This window comes from Sinocyclocheilus grahami, unplaced genomic scaffold (assembly GCF_001515645.1).
Source record: "Sinocyclocheilus grahami isolate Dianchi unplaced genomic scaffold, SAMN03320097.WGS_v1.1 scaffold1330.1, whole genome shotgun sequence".
Taxonomy (NCBI): domain Eukaryota; kingdom Metazoa; phylum Chordata; class Actinopteri; order Cypriniformes; family Cyprinidae; genus Sinocyclocheilus; species Sinocyclocheilus grahami.
This window is the reverse complement of record NW_015506509.1, coordinates 147,708-164,021: the sequence shown is the minus strand read 5'-3', so window position 1 is coordinate 164,021 and position 16,314 is coordinate 147,708. Positions and strand designations below refer to the sequence as shown.

The following is a 16,314-nucleotide window of genomic DNA, read 5'->3' as shown; positions in this document are numbered from 1 at the left end:
ATATATATATATATATATATATATATATACAGTATATATATTTTATATAGAAGTTCAGTGATTTGCAATTATAATTTTTGTAATATGTCCAAAGGTGTACAATCTGTTTCCTACAGCTGAGCACCTCTATCTTAGACCTTTGTTGTGATCTCACTGCCGCATACCTGCGGTCGAAGAGGCAGATGCGGAGTAAATTAGTTTGTGTGTCTGGAGGTCTCTTCCTCTCTCCCTCCCTTTGCTACTTTCCTGCTGTGCATGGCTCCTCTGCAATGAGAATTACAGAGCTCCTCCTCTTTTCCCCTGCAGAACAGTTGGAGAGTGAGTGTGGAAGAGAGAAAGAGAGATATGAGCATGTCAGAAAAACACATCTTCTTGATGTTGTTTCTTGTCCTCATTTGCTAGTTTTTTCCAAATGTTGTGCCAATGTGTTGGGATCAGAGAGCCGACACGGCTTCCTTTTGAAGTTTAAATAGACGGTTGGTGGTTTCCCTCTTTTAGTGCCGCCAAAGTGCGCCTCAGTGTGCGTGTACCACTTCCATCTGAAAACACCAGGAAAGAAATGGGCTGCATGGCTGATCGAAAATATTAATGTGGGGGTTATTCTCTATTCCGCGAGTGCTAAATGCACTTTGAATGTAATTCCTTGCTTCTGTCATGACAAAATTGTCCTCATTTGATATTCAGCTTGAAAGCATTTTTTTGTTTCGTTTTGTAGAATATGGTTAAAATTATCTTTAAAAAAATTGTATGGAGTCTCTGCATTAAGCAATTTAGCCTGAATTAATTTGCAGAATCTTTGTGGAGTACAGAAGAAGATAAAGAAAAAGATAAATTTATAAAAAATTAATAACTTGTGTGTTATTATGCAATGAAGAACTTGATGATCTAACCACAGTATGCCCTCTTTTTCTGTTTGTTGTCAGCAACAATATTTGTTAGTGCGAGGCAAAAACAGTTTCATAGCTAGGATGTGCTGTCAATGTGCTATTAGACAATAAAGAAAAAAGTCACATGCAGTGCATGGATATTATGCCCTAGCATGCAAAGTCAGCATTTACATGATGATTCCAACCCAAGCAGGTGTTGTTATCAGTGCAAAGGTTAAGGAAATGTGAAATGACATTTATCTTGCTCCCTATAGGATCTCACACCCAACCTTTAGATATCTGTTTATTCTCGGCCATGACTGGCCTCAGCAAATAAGTGGCAATATTGCTGTGTGTGTTTGTGCCGTGTGGAGGTCCCACAGCTGTCTGTGACATTTTGCTGCTGTAAGATATCTGGTTATTCGTTCCAGTCCAAATGTGCTCTGGAAGATATTTACAGCTTTAATTTTGTGGGTTGACCGTTTTCCATCTTTCTGGAGGAATAAAGATCAGAATATTCAATTAGAGCATGGTAGGGCTCCTCTCCTCTTATGAAATGTCATACTGTCATCATGTTTTTGGCCTCACAGTTAAAACGTTCAATGAATCTGATGGCATTCTTGTGGCTAGAAACATAGTCTGTTCAAGTCGTCAAATTGCATTCTCAGTTTTGCCTCAAGGAGAGCAATAGCAGGCATTAGTGCACACTGTCTACAGTCAGTTTTCTCTTTCTCTTAAAGGCCAGCTTCTGTCAACAGTTCTATTTCTGTGGGAAATCAAAAATATACCTTATACAAAAATGTTGACTTCAGCTAAATTTTTCATTAAACATTAAAATGTAAAGTAAAATTAAAGTGAATTGTGAAATAGATCAGGCTTAAGATTCAACAGTAAATTTGATAATATTTAATATTTTATCAAACTTGGTCCATCCTTCTGAAAAGGGTTGGTTAAAAGAGAATCTTGTTGAGCAATTTAGATTAAGCAAGATAAACCGTCTGCATGATGTGTATACATGGATAAAAGTAAGAAAGTCAGTCTTAAAATGCAGCAATACATTTGAAAAGATTTAATATTTAAAGAATTTGGTCCATCTTTCTTTAAAGGGTTGGTACAAGAAAGTTTTGTTGAGCAATTTAGTTAAAGATCAACTCTCTAACACTCTCATAATGCAAATGTATATATAAAAATACAATTCAAATGTATGACTCATTTATAGATCAGGCTTAAAATGCAAAAAAATAAATGTAATAATGTTTCATATTTTAGAAATTCAGTCTATATTTCTGAAACAGGTTGGGTTAAAAGAGAATCTTGTTGAGCAATTTAGTTAAAGATAAACCGTCTACAGTAAATGCAAATTTATATACAAATATTAAATTTCAAAACAGCACAAAATTACAAATCTGGCTTAAAATACAACAATAAATATGACAATATTTAATATTTTATCAAATTTATACCATATTACTGAAACGGGTTGGTTTAAAGACAATCTTGTTGAACACCTTAGTTAAATCTAATAAATTTATATATGAATACAAAATTAAAATATAGTACAGAATTATAGATCAGGCTTAAAATTCAATAATACATTTGATAATATTTAATATCTTTTATCAAAGATGGACCATCTTTCTGAAAAGGGTTGGTTTAACTAAAGTAAATTGCTCAACAATATTCTTTTTAACCATAAACTGTTTGTTACTTTTTATTAGTGCTATCAAATCGATTAATCGCATGCAAAATGAAAGTTTGTGTTTACATAATATATGTGCATGTACTGTGTATACAGTATTTATGTATATATAAATACACACACATGTATATATTTAAGTGTGTTTGCTAAACCTTTCTGTTCAGCTGTAGCATACGTAAAGTTTGTTTCTGACCATACAGTTGTGTGTGTGTGTTCTGATTAGTTGTTTGCTATGCAGTCTCGAAGCTTCTTCCAGATTGTGGCATCCCACATCCAAGTTCTATCTTTGTCTTTTGGTGGGGTGCAAGCCCCATGGTACTCACTAGCAGCCAGCTAGTAAAATATTAAGCGCCTTAGCTTCTTATCTTCATACAGTGTGTGGTTGTGAGTCCACTGTATTCTAGGAAGAGTGCACAAAGAAATCTGCACAGCTGAAAGACCTGTCAGCCAATCACCAGACAGCAATAATGGCCCTTAAGGTCAGCGAGTCAACAAAATGCTTATCGTGGCAACATTTTAATGCCTGGGCCAAAAACTTTATGTGATATTTGCCTAAATCAGCAAGGGAGCCTTAGGGAACTCTCAAACGAACAATATTTCCTGACTTGCTCTCTTGATCCCAAAGCTAATTTCAGTTGCTGGCTGTACAGTTATCTGGATGTGATAATATGCTTTGTTATTCCACTAATGTGATGGAAAAGTTGACAAAGCTTTGTGATTTGTCATGTTGTGTTTATCTCATTGGTGTTTCAATTTGACTGAGTCTCTTTAGGCCTTGAGTCAACCAGGTGATTTTCAGATACAGGGAACTTATGTTTAAAATACATTGGATTATGCGGCTCCAAATTCCATGATTTAATTATTTAGGTCTCAGTCACAATGAGTAAACAGCTCAACTAATATCAGTAAAACCTGCACCTACACGATAATGTTTGAATGTCATTTTTCATACCAGAAGAAAATAAGAAATAATATTTTAGGATCATCAAGATATTCATGAACATTCATTTTCATTATGTTAAAAGAAAGAAAGAAAGAAAAATTGAAAGAAGTTAATACTTTTATTCAGTATTAAACTGATGCAAAGTGACAGTATATAGACATTTGTAATATTACGAAAGGTTTCTATTTCAAATAAATTCTTCTTTTCATCAAAGAATCCTGAAAAACATTTCACGATTTCCACCAAAATATTAAGCCTCACAGCTGTTTTCAACATTGCTAATAATGAGAAATGTTGCATATTAGAATGATTTCTTAATGATCATGACACAGAAAATTACAGAAAAAAAAACTTTTACTACAACATTTTACTACCATGTTGTACACATGCTTTGAACATACTTTGAATGAATAAATGTATACATACACACACACACACACACATACAGATTTTTTTGTAAAGGACTGTTTTTTTATTTATATAATAAATTAAAATAAGAATTTGGAAGGAAATGTGCTTAACTGTAGTAACAAATAAATAAATAGAACATTCTTAATGTTCCCAAAAATAGGCTTCAATTCCTTTTTTTTAATATAAAATATAATTAAAGGAACCATTTATGGTCCTTTACGATAATTAAAGGACCATAAATTAACACCTTCGTTAGGTAGTCTTTCCAGTCTAACCTTGCCAATTTTTCTGAGAATTCAAAATAATTTAATTACTGGCCTTTGTAAGTATTAAAGCACAGCTCTGAATAAAAATTTATGTTTTTTTTTTTCATTTTGCCATCAGTCTCTTCTCGGTGTGTTTCAGTGTCTTCATCTTCTCCTCTCTAATCACACACACTTTATTTGTGTAAGCCCCTTATCTGTTCCGAAACTCAAACTGAAGCCTTGGTTGAGCTTTGAATTGAAAATAGGTCTGACCTTAGCCTGCCTGATTCACTCTACATTGATTAAAACTGAATTTGCAGTGAATGATCAGGTCCAAATTACTTCTCCACTCGAAAGGATGTGCATTAAACCCACCATGTCACCTTCAGTCTTCTTACAAAGGATCTGTTCTCAGAAAAATAGCTCTTCCATGGCACCTCCTCCCATTGTGGCCCACATATCTCCTGTTTCTAGAAGAGATAGGAAAGAGATTATTCCTTTAAGATCAATTACAGCTTTAACTGACTGAATGGTGTCAGCCCAACATGCTTAAAGAAGCCGAGACAAGGAGGTACTATAAAAAAGAAAGCCGTGAATGGCACGTGTGGGCGCAGTGTGATCCAAATTCTGCAGCCTTATTCGCACGTGACATTCCCCAAGACTGTGCAGATGGGTTAATTTTATCAAGAATATGTACGCCGTAAAAACAGTCCCAGTGAGACAATTTGTGCTTCTAATTTTGCAGTGCACGATAAGTAATTGTCCTTTCACAACAGCAATGGCCTAGCATTAAGAGTTTTTTGTAGGTGGAGTCTGATATAAGCCTCCAAATATGTAAATCATTATTAGAAACAGATAATATCTCATTAGCACTATTTATAATTGCCATATCTAATATTTCCTTGAGCACACACTTGAGTATGTTATCAGATAGGATATGAGTAACAATACCATTTCTCTGCGGCACACTGCACCAGCGAAGATTTATTAGCCTGTTGCTAAGTGGAGGCTCCCTTGGGCAGCCTGTAGACTAAAGGTTGGTATTCTACTGTATGCATACTAGCGCTTGCACACACTTGAATAGAGTGCTGTAGGGTTACTCAAAATGGAAACAACTTTTAATAAGTGCACTTAGAATGGCTAAATATTATTGGCAGTTAAAGAATTTCCTGTACAAACCTCTTTAAACTGCTATCTAGAGATAGTAAGAAGCGCTAAAGTGCTGTATTTTTTTGCGTGCAATTCTTTTGTTTAACGTCGACATTAACATTGTATCTGATCTGTGTTTTGAGAAAAGCAACAAATGACAGCATTATCCAGCATGCAACCCAATGTAGCCTATGCACCTGGTTGTTGGCTCATTTGTAGGATTGTGGCAGTGCCTTGAGTGTTTACTTGTGCCAGTATGTGGATGTTGTTTTGACAGTCTTCCCTTCCTATAAAAGTCAAATAAAGCTTAAGTGTTTACACTGAATGTATTTTTGCTTTATAGACTAACAAAATGTCTACTACAACCAATTGCCCTTTTCCTTAAGGAATTTAATGATTGCTTACTCACTGGCTCTAATGTGCCTTTGGTTAGCAATCAAGCTATGTGTTACGACCCACTGCAGGAGACATTTTGGATGACGTAGACATGTGCAGATCATTCAGAATGACATAAACATATTATTTACAGTACTGATTAGAGGTCTGCAATTTCAAATCCTTAGCTTAAAGTTATATAGGTTCAATAGTATTTTGAAAACGTTGTCTAGTCTTATGTTATTCAGAAAGCGTGCAAGCTTAGAAGTGGCCAGTTATGGTGTGAGACTCAAGGCTGTAATGGTTTAGTGTTCAAAATGTAGATCTGACAGCCATAAAAGGTTCAACTTTAAGCACAAGTGTACCTTTACAAATAAAGCTAAAAATCTTTAAAGCAAAATAAATTTACTTGAGAATCAAAACTGTTTAAGATATTAACACTAGTTTTTAAAGAATGCATCTTTAATTCAAGTGTACTTTGATGTACTGAAGTGGCAGGTTTTTAAAATGTTTTAAGAAGTTAACAACAAAAGTGGCAATATGGCTGTGCATTAAGACAAAAATACTCTTAAAAAACTTGTTTTAACAATTTTTAGATAACATATTCACTTGAATGCAAGCCCTGGTATTCCCTACATTATGAGGACCAAATGTCCCAACAAGGTAGTAATACCAGTAATTTTCGACCTTGTGGGGACATTTTTCTTGGTCCCCATGAGAAAACCAAAGCTTGTAAATCATACATAATGTTTTTTGAAAATCTCAAAAAATTTTTGTGTGAGGGGTAGGGTTAGGGTAAGGGGATAGAACATACAGTTTGTACAGTAGGAAAACCATTATGCCTATGGAATGTCCCCATAAAACATGGAAACCCAACATGTGTGTGTATGTGTGTCGATTACCATTACCATATCTATATAATTTGGTATTTACTTGGTGCTCCATAGTAATGCAAAGTATGCTATTGTGATACCCCATGGTATTGTGCAAAAAATCCAAAAGAAACGCGTTATTGATTTGTTTTCACTGCTCAAATCTTGCTATATTACCATGCAGCTTTTTGTAAGTGTAGTTGTTAAATATCACTGGTCCCCGCAAAAGACCTCAACAGCTGGTGATACATTTTTCTCAGTCTAAACACGCAAATGATAAAGGTGGTGTTAATTCTACCACTTTAATGCTATCTTTACAATCAAAAGCTATAGTTGATGTGAACTTCAAATCAAGTTTCAACATTTCAATAATTCTGAATATTCTAATTAATACAGCAAAATGTTTCTAGCACTCCAGATCTGAAATAACGGAACATTACCTCAAATAGAGCAAAAATTTGTAATTGCTGGTATCCACTATCGTTTCCAAGCCTATTGCTGATAGAAACTCTCAGCACTTATTATATCTCCATTACATCCTCAAACAGCCATGCAGTGTCAATTAACTTTAACTAATGAATTAAATTAACTTCTGTGGTAGGGCTGACACTCCCCGCAAATCACAGCAATGATCGCAGATCATGCTGACAGCTTCATATGGGTCAACAGCCATCTAAAAAGCATGACTTTGTCTTAAAAATCTAAGGGAGTTTATTAACAACCAGTGTTGGGGAAGTTACTTGGTACTGTAACTACTGAACTTAAACTATAGTCAAGCTAAACACTAAGACATTATAACATTATTGTTTTTTTCCCTTCTTTTTGGAAAAAGTGCTGCAATTCTGGAAAAAGCTATAAAACTGAAAAATATAGTTGAGTTTGGAACATTGCTACTTACAGTGTCTTGCAATAATTTTTTTTTTACATTTTGTTATGTTGCTGCCTTATGATAAACTTCTTTAAATGACTTTTTTTCCCACATCAGTCTACACTCCATACACCATACTAACAAAGCAAAAACAGAACTGTCACAACTTCGTAAATGTATTAAAAATAAAAAACTGAAATAAGTACATTGCATAAGTATTCATACCTAAATATTTAGCTGAAGCACCTTACCAGCCTCAAGTCTTTTTTTGTTTGATGCGACAAGCTTTTCTCATCATCATTTGGCAATTATCTGCCATTCTTCACCTCACCTGTTCACCTCTCAAGCTCTGTCAGGTTGGATGGTGCAGATGCACATTTTCAGGTTTCTCCAGAATATTTGATTGGGTTCAAGCTCAGGCTCTGGCTGGGCCACTCAAAGACATTCACACAGTTGTCTATAAGCCACTCTTGCTGTGTGCTTAGGGTCATTGTCCTGTTGGAAGGTAACATTCTGTTATGTTGCTGCCTTATGATAAACTTCTTTAAATGACTTTTTTTCCCACATCAGTCTACACTCCATACACCATACTAACAAAGCAAAAACAGAACTGTCACAACTTCGTAAATGTATTAAAAATAAAAAACTGAAATAAGTACATTGCATAAGTATTCATACCTAAATATTTAGCTGAAGCACCTTACCAGCCTCAAGTCTTTTTTTGTTTGATGCGACAAGCTTTTCTCATCATCATTTGGCAATTATCTGCCATTCTTCACCTCACCTGTTCACCTCTCAAGCTCTGTCAGGTTGGATGGTGCAGATGCACATTTTCAGGTTTCTCCAGAATATTTGATTGGGTTCAAGCTCAGGCTCTGGCTGGGCCACTCAAAGACATTCACAAGTTATGGTTAATTATTCATATTTCCCCATGAGCTAAATTCGCTACAGGTATGAATGTTTTTTTGCTTGACAATTATGGTGTATGGAGTGTAAAATTAAAGCAGTTTAACATAAGGCAGCAACAAAACAAAATGTGAAAAAAATGAAGGGTTATGAATACATTCGCAAGGCACTGTAGTTACTCCCAAACACTGTTAACAACACCTAAAGGTAAATCATTCAAGACAAACACCTTTGAATCTAGGCTGTGTTCCATCTCTCACGTGTTTGACAATGTTTCCCTTAGCTGAGAGCGTGGGAGAGTGGAACATGTGCACCAAGCCTTACCGTGGTCTCTCACACGAACTACTTTTCCCAGAAGAAGGATTCCCCAGTTCACTCTTTAATATCAAAGAACATTTGCCAACATTGAAAAAGCATTTCAGAGTCACTTCAGAGGCCCTGTTGTAATTCTTTGAAGTGCCTGTGCACTAGAGGAGAAGTGTGGAGCCAGCGGATAGTATACTAATAGGGGAGGAGGTGGGAAGAGAGGATGAGATAAGAAAAAAAGAAAGAATGAGAGCAGGTCAGTAAGACTTACAAAGGAATAAAAGAGAATTTCTGAGATTTTTTCTATCACCTTGTAAATAAGTGAGGTGAACCAAACAGTGCCAACATAGATTTGCTGGGATCAAGGCTTGAAAATAAGAAATGCACAGTATTTCTATGAAACTATCCAAGACCTTAACTGTGCATTTAGTGATCATTTAAAAATATACAGTACTGTAAATAAAGAGCAACATAAAGGGATATTTTAAAGCTATGTATAACTCTGCCAAAATAATAGATACATATGAAATGGCAGAGAAAATATATCTTCAGTGTGCTGGAGGAGGTGAAAACAAGTCAAGCAGTGAATCGTGATGGTGCATGATAACGATAACGTGTAAGCATTAAAAATATGTCTAGATTAATTTGCTGTATTTGCCACTCACCATCAAATCAAAATTTCTGTTCAGAAGAATCAGCAACTCAAATATATGCACATGCATTCTGAAAACACAGAAAGCTAATGGAATATTCCAGTATGTAAATTTTAACCCAATTAGGCAACAATTAAAGGAGTAATGATAACAGTGACTGTCAAAGTTATGGGAAGCAACTCAACCCACATCAAGATCAGTGTCATACAAATTAAATCTAATTTCTTAAAGTAATTAATGACCCCGAGGTTACCAAAATAACAATTAATTCCAAGAACTTAAATATCCTGCGGTGACCATAGTGGCAAAAGATTAAAGGGTCTGCTTTTTGTCAGTATATGGTGTGTGCGGAACAATTTTCATCAACCAAACTCATTTTCTTTATCAGAGCTTGTCATTCCAGATGGGGGGAAACGAAAACAACACATTACATAGATAATCTCACTCGTTGGATAGGAGCTCTTCATTGGAATGCAGCTCCTTCATTCAGAATGTTGAAAAGAGACATGTGGCAGCCAAAGCATATTTCTCTCGACATTGGGAGCCCATAGCAACGTTTTAAATTCAAAATAGAGAGGAAGAGAGAGGGAGCATGTGAGAAAAAGCAAGGGGGTTTTCAGTAAGAAGCTGTTTTCAGTAAGATGTTGCAAAGGAAAGTTTAAGGAAAAGAACATAAGTGCTGCAATGCCCATACTGATACAGAAACATCTGACTGTATTGATGCTTACTTATTCCTTTTTTCCTATCTTTTTTTCCAGGAAGGCTCACAGGCTGGTGAAGCTTTGTGTTCATAGCACAAGACCCCCAACACCCTCCACTAGGAGACAGAGCGATTGGAAACCTAGAGGGAGCAAGGGACCAAAGACGTACGGTTAACATTTAATCTCATCAAAGGACTCTAGAGGAAGTTCCTTGACAGGAGATAAAGCGGATTGATGCAGAACTGCTGCCTAAAGAACCTGATGAGCATTCCATTCAATTACAAATCTATCGCTACGTGACATAACTATGAACTTTAAAAGATTGTGCCCTGTCAAAGGGTGTCTCCATTGACCTGTCAACTCAGTTGTGACACATCTCAGATCCAAAAATAGACACACTTTGGTTGAAACCGGCTTGCTACAATGTCTTCAGTCATGGGCAAAATGGCTGGATGGACCAACCGTCGCTGTCAGGGCTCAGCATTGGTTCTTCTCTACCTCTTCCTGACTGCTTTCGCTGCGAAGCCCAAAGGTCCAGGCCACACGCATCTAAACTCTATCCGGATTGATGGGGATATTTCATTGGGCGGCCTGTTTCCAGTTCACGCCCGGGGTCATGAGGGCAAACCCTGCGGTGAGCTAAAAAAGGAAAAGGGAATCCATCGTCTGGAAGCTATGCTCTTTGCTCTGGACCGCATCAACAATGACCATGAACTGCTCCCAAATATCACGCTGGGTGCCCGCATTCTGGACACATGCTCGCGGGACACACACGCTCTGGAGCAGTCTCTCACTTTTGTCCAGGCCCTCATCGAAAAGGACGGCACGGATGTGAAGTGCCAAGGTGGAGGATCGCCCATCATTACCAAGCCAGAAAGGGTGGTGGGCGTCATTGGAGCGTCGTCCAGTTCCGTGTCTATAATGGTGGCTAATATCCTCCGCCTGTTTAAGGTAAACAGCATAATCATTATTTTATTTTTTATTCATTTATTTTTTTGTGTGGATTTGGATTGAACTTGATCATGATTTACTTCTTCCCAGTTTAAACTGAATTTTCATGCTGGTCCAGGCTGGTTTTGTGCTGACCTAGTGATCAAAGAATGTACTGATGAAAGGAATAACAGTTTTGAAAGCTTTAATATCCTCATGTGCTATTGTATTATAAAGTAATACAACTATAAAATAAATAAATAATAATAATTAAATCAAATTGATAAATTAAACAAATAATTTTTTACAGAGTATTAAACATAAAATAATAAATAATGATTATATATGATATAATAATAAATTATTGATAAAATAATGTTATTAATTTTATTATTGGTTGGCTTGAATTTATTGACAACGGCATGACAAAATTAGCCTGCTGACTAAATTCAAATGGAATTTTAACCAAAAAAGACATAACACATGACTAAAAGGAAACAACAATTAAAAAAAAAAAAATCTAAATTAACAATGTTGCAAACCGTAAGCCATGTAGATGTTGATCTTCCTGATCATAAAGGTCTTGCTGCTTTAAGTTAAGTACCACCGAACCAGCTTCAAAAACAAAACATATGCTGAAGACCAGCTATTTTCACAGGATTGAAATGAATATGCTGATGTGTGAGATTGGATTTTGTTGCTGTTGCATCTGTATCTTTCTTCCTCTGCCGTTTGGTCTTCTCCTTTGGTAAGCAGAGTGGATAGCAGTGTCCCAGTGAATGTATAATTGATAAGAAAGCAATCTGGGGGTTCTTACATCCACTTAGCCACGACCAAACAAAGTTAGTAGCATTCCTCAACTCATTCTGTGCAAATTGCGAGGCTCCTATCTGATAATGTAAACATGGCCTATTTCCAAACAAATGTTAACAGAATATTTACTGCAAGATATTTCCGAATTAGGATACAGCACTTCCAGTCTTCAAGATCTGATTCTTTTCAGTGTTATGTTCACATTGTTATGGAGGTGGGTAATTCTTCATCTTGATGAATGTTTAACGGCACACTTTCACAATTTGATGATCACCTCGGGGAGAGAATCTGAATATGCAAATAAAATAGTTTTGCACCCGCGATTCAGTTAACATGCGATATGGGATGCAGATAGTAAATGTGGATTATGGGTTTAACATGATGTATTGTAGCATGTTTTATAAATGTAATGTATGAATTGTTAATTGAATCTGTGAATTGTGCACATCAACATGACAATAAGAGTTAGTATAGTTCAAGGCTAACCATTAAAGAAGCTCTTTAGGAACTTCTGCATGCATCCGTTGATGTAGTCTTCAGCCTAAGAGATCAAATATCTCTCCCTTTTGCAGGGGACCGTGGTTATGTTTTGAAAAATTTGAGTATGGAGATCAGATTTGCATATGTTCACAAAGCAGGTATATGAATAATGCAGGACTCCATGTTTAGCTCAGAATAGCACTGACCTGGCGTCAGCGAGGCCGATTCTCATTCATTCCTCAGCCAGGCCGCCCAGAGACGGATGCCCAACGATTAATGGATATTTACCCTCTGAAATGCAGACTACATGGTGCCATTCATCAGTCAGAGAGTTGTGATCAAAGACAGATCGCAGGCAGAGGAAACTCTGCAGCGGTGCGTGGAGATGACAGGCCTCGAGCATGAGTGCTGATATAAGCGCATTTAAAGCTCACAGCAAAAACACTGCCGTTATTGAGAAAAAGAGGCAGCAGGTGCAGTGACAGGGCAACTGGAGAGTCCTCGCTACAGGTGGAGCTAGTTTGCTCATAAATTCACTAAGCGCTTTTGTGCAAACCCTCTTATAAGGATTTTCAGATCATCAGTACACTGACCTTTAGATCAGAAGTACACACTACATCTATCTTAGCCTTGCCCACCTCAGCTGCAGTAAATTAAGATGCACCTCACCGCACTGTCATGCACTCTATGCATAAATGCCTCGGTTCCTCCTAGTCATTGCAAATTCCTCTACTCATGTACAACATGTGTTCATTGCATCCAGAGCCATTTTACCGGAAGCCTGAAAAAGGTTTCAGTTGAAGCTGATGTAATGTTTTTATAATCCACTTAGATAATGGCTTCAGCTTTGACCATCAAAGTACAATGTGTAAAAGAAGGACTGGTAAGAGGGATCTTTTCATTTTGACTGAGAAATGTTGGATTAGACTGTGAGTCTTAGCTGACAAAAAAATGCACCATGGTATTATTACCATGGTATTTTGGGCATGTACCGTAGTAATATCATGGTCTTATTTGAAGTACCAGGGTGTGTAATCATTCAGTACTGTGATACATGCAAAGTTCCTTTAAGGCAAGTTAGTCCTCGGCAGCATGTTAGGTAATGGAGGTACAGTTCTGATCTACTTAAATGGGAAAAGAGTGAAATTGCCACAGCTGCTTTTCAAGATAAAATCTGAAAACTTTGATATAAAATTGTTTTTTTTAGCTGAACTTGTGCTAAAAACTGTATTTTTACATAATGGCTAGTGTAAAAGTGATACTGCTTTTATACGGCAGTTCAAAATACAAAAACTTAAGTTCTATTTTAAACACAATACAGCCAGTTACTTTGTCTATTGTATCTCCGCTAAAGAAATTATTCAATTACTTTCTCAGAAATAAATTCACTTGATGTGTCTCATTTCAAAGACTGTGCCCTCCAGAGTTTGCATTTTTCGGCCAGATAAGCCACCAAAGATGGTTTATTTCAGGAAAAACAAAAACAAAAATAAACATTACACTACACTACAGTAATTACACCTCACAACAAATATCAGTCTATTTTTAATGGTTGCTTTTCTGAAATGAGACAGCCTCAATGACGTATGTCGCCACCTACTGGCATAACGATTTAACTTGCAGAACGAGTCACTGAAAAAAATCAAATAGTGACATAAACAGTGAAAACTGGCAGTTCTGTTGGACTGTAAATCAATATCCTTGGAATGTTGACTGTCCAATCAAATTTAGAGTCCAGAAACAACTGTTGTACAGAATGTGATGAGTACATTAAAATACATTAATTCACATATTTTCATGATTGATACTAAAAGTAAATATACTGTATATACGGCCAAGTCATTTTCTATCATTTTTTATCAGACATTTTAATATAGTGCCATAAAAAATGTTGAGCTAGGAAAGTCTTGAACAACAACGTCTCCTCCTTATATTGTCTCTGTGTATTTATCAAAGCACCATGGAATCATCATCTGATACCATCACGGTACCACCACAGTACTCGTGCGATAGAAGCCTATATGCATTACAGAGTAAAAAAATGTAAATATCTGCCACATCTGCTCAAAGAACTTATGTATGCTGTAAGGCAGTAAAATAATTTGTGCATTAGCAAAAAGCATTTTTTGCCCCAGACATTCTCACTGAATTTAACATGCTCTCGGACCAGATGCAGCTATTGGCCTTTTGCTTGCGTTTCACTAGTCTTCAATTATGGAATCCGAAGCACTGAGAAGCAGGAAAAATGCATACTTGCATACAAAAATGCACATGCATACACACACTCAACCATCTCCCACCACCTCAAACACACACACACACGCACACACACACACGCACACACACACACGCACACACACACACCAGGGAGAAAGAAAACTCCATACTCTTGCAAGAACACCCTGCTCAAGATGTAAGGTCTGCCACCTGCGTGCAGTTTAGGGGGTTAACAAAAAGCACTTTCTCTAGCATAGATTTGGCAGTCCTGAGCTTTTCATGTTTAATATTTCACATCAGCATTACATAACAGCAAATTACCCTTTCTCAACATCTATGTATTGAAAAATCCTACAGCACATTCAGAGTAGGCTGGACTGAAAGAAAAAGCAACTGTTGTTTGGAGTTTTGTGAAATTTGCCAGCACAATTTATCTAACAAGAGAGTTGCTCCGTCAAACTCAAAGCTGTCATAAATGTTACATCCACATCCTCTTGCCATCTCTTATTGCTAATATAAAATGGAAGCTTGTTTTGGAGTAATCCCTGATTTTTCTGTTCCCCACACACACACACACACACACACACACACACACACACACACACACACACACACACACACACACACACGCACACACACACACCAGGGAGAAAGAAAACTCCATACTCTTGCAAGAACACCCTGCTCAAGATGTAACGTCTGCCACCTGCGTGCAGTTTAGGGGGTTAACAAAAAGCACTTTCTCTAGCATAGATTTGGCAGTCCTGAGCTTTTCATGTTTAATATTTCACATCAGCATTACATAACAGCAAATTACCCTTTCTCAACATCTATGTATTGAAAAATCCTACAGCACATTCAGAGTAGGCTGGACTGAAAGAAAAAGCAACTGTTGTTTGGAGTTTTGTGAAATTTGCCAGCACAATTTATCTAACAAGAGAGTTGCTCCGTCAAACTCAAAGCTGTCATAAATGTTACATCCACATCCTCTTGCCATCTCTTATTGCTAATATAAAATGGAAGCTTGTTTTGGAGTAATCCCTGATTTTTCTGTTCCAAAAAGACTTGAAATGAAACTATCCGAAGCATTTTGGGTTTGTGAAATGTTTACCAGCACTGATAATGTTCTAGCTATTACCGAGTCTCTTACTTTCATGGCTATAAAGCAAAACTACCCTACTATCGTAGTAATAATGCAAACAGTCTGTTAAAAATGTATGTGATGGCAGACCATCAGAATTGTTTTCTTTATTATTATTATTATTATTTTCCCTGGGTTCACAGCTACGATATTAAACAATAGCAGACTATTTTATTTTAGTAATAATATTATCCAAATTTATGTACATGACATGTTTATTTTTACTTTTTTGGTTTTTTGTGTTGAAGTCAACATAAAAATATAAATGTACCCCATGTACTTTCCTAAACCACATTCCTTATCCTATTGTGCATGGTTCCAAAGCAAAACAAATCACAGAATGTAATACGTTTTTTGCTGTCATATTTATCAGCCCCTCCCCACCAACGACGTCCAAGACCAGTCTTTACAATCTATTCAATGCTATCCAATGGATAAAATCAGGCCCCACCCAACATTTTTTTTCTTGTTGAACATCCCATTTAACTCACAAGTGCATGGTTTGCAAATGGCATTTCATGTTGACATTAACAGAAGTTCTTTACTTTCAATCCGAAAAAGGTCAATGGTTTCAAAACATTTTCAGGGTGATAATTAGCTTTAATTAATAACAACAATCATTGCCTGCTTGCACTGAGTTTTGTATTCACGTACATCACTGATCAATGTTGTTGTGCTTTCAGCAGGCTGTGAATGTTTATGCCACATGGTTTGTAGCTGCGCCTGTAATTTAGCTATT

At 36.6% G+C, this 16,314-nt stretch overlaps 1 protein-coding gene across 2 annotated transcripts in view; it reads left to right on the top strand.

Moving 5' to 3' along the window:
* Positions 1 to 16,314, top strand: part of LOC107569297 (metabotropic glutamate receptor 4-like) — a 181,369-nt gene that overhangs the window by 33,688 nt on the left and 131,367 nt on the right. For both annotated transcript variants that reach the window (XM_016255349.1, XM_016255350.1), the window contains exon 2: positions 10,052 to 10,945. In XM_016255349.1, the coding sequence (XP_016110835.1) occupies positions 10,418 to 10,945 (528 nt within the window). In that variant the 5' untranslated portion in view covers positions 10,052 to 10,417. The remainder of the gene's footprint in view (positions 1 to 10,051; positions 10,946 to 16,314) is intronic.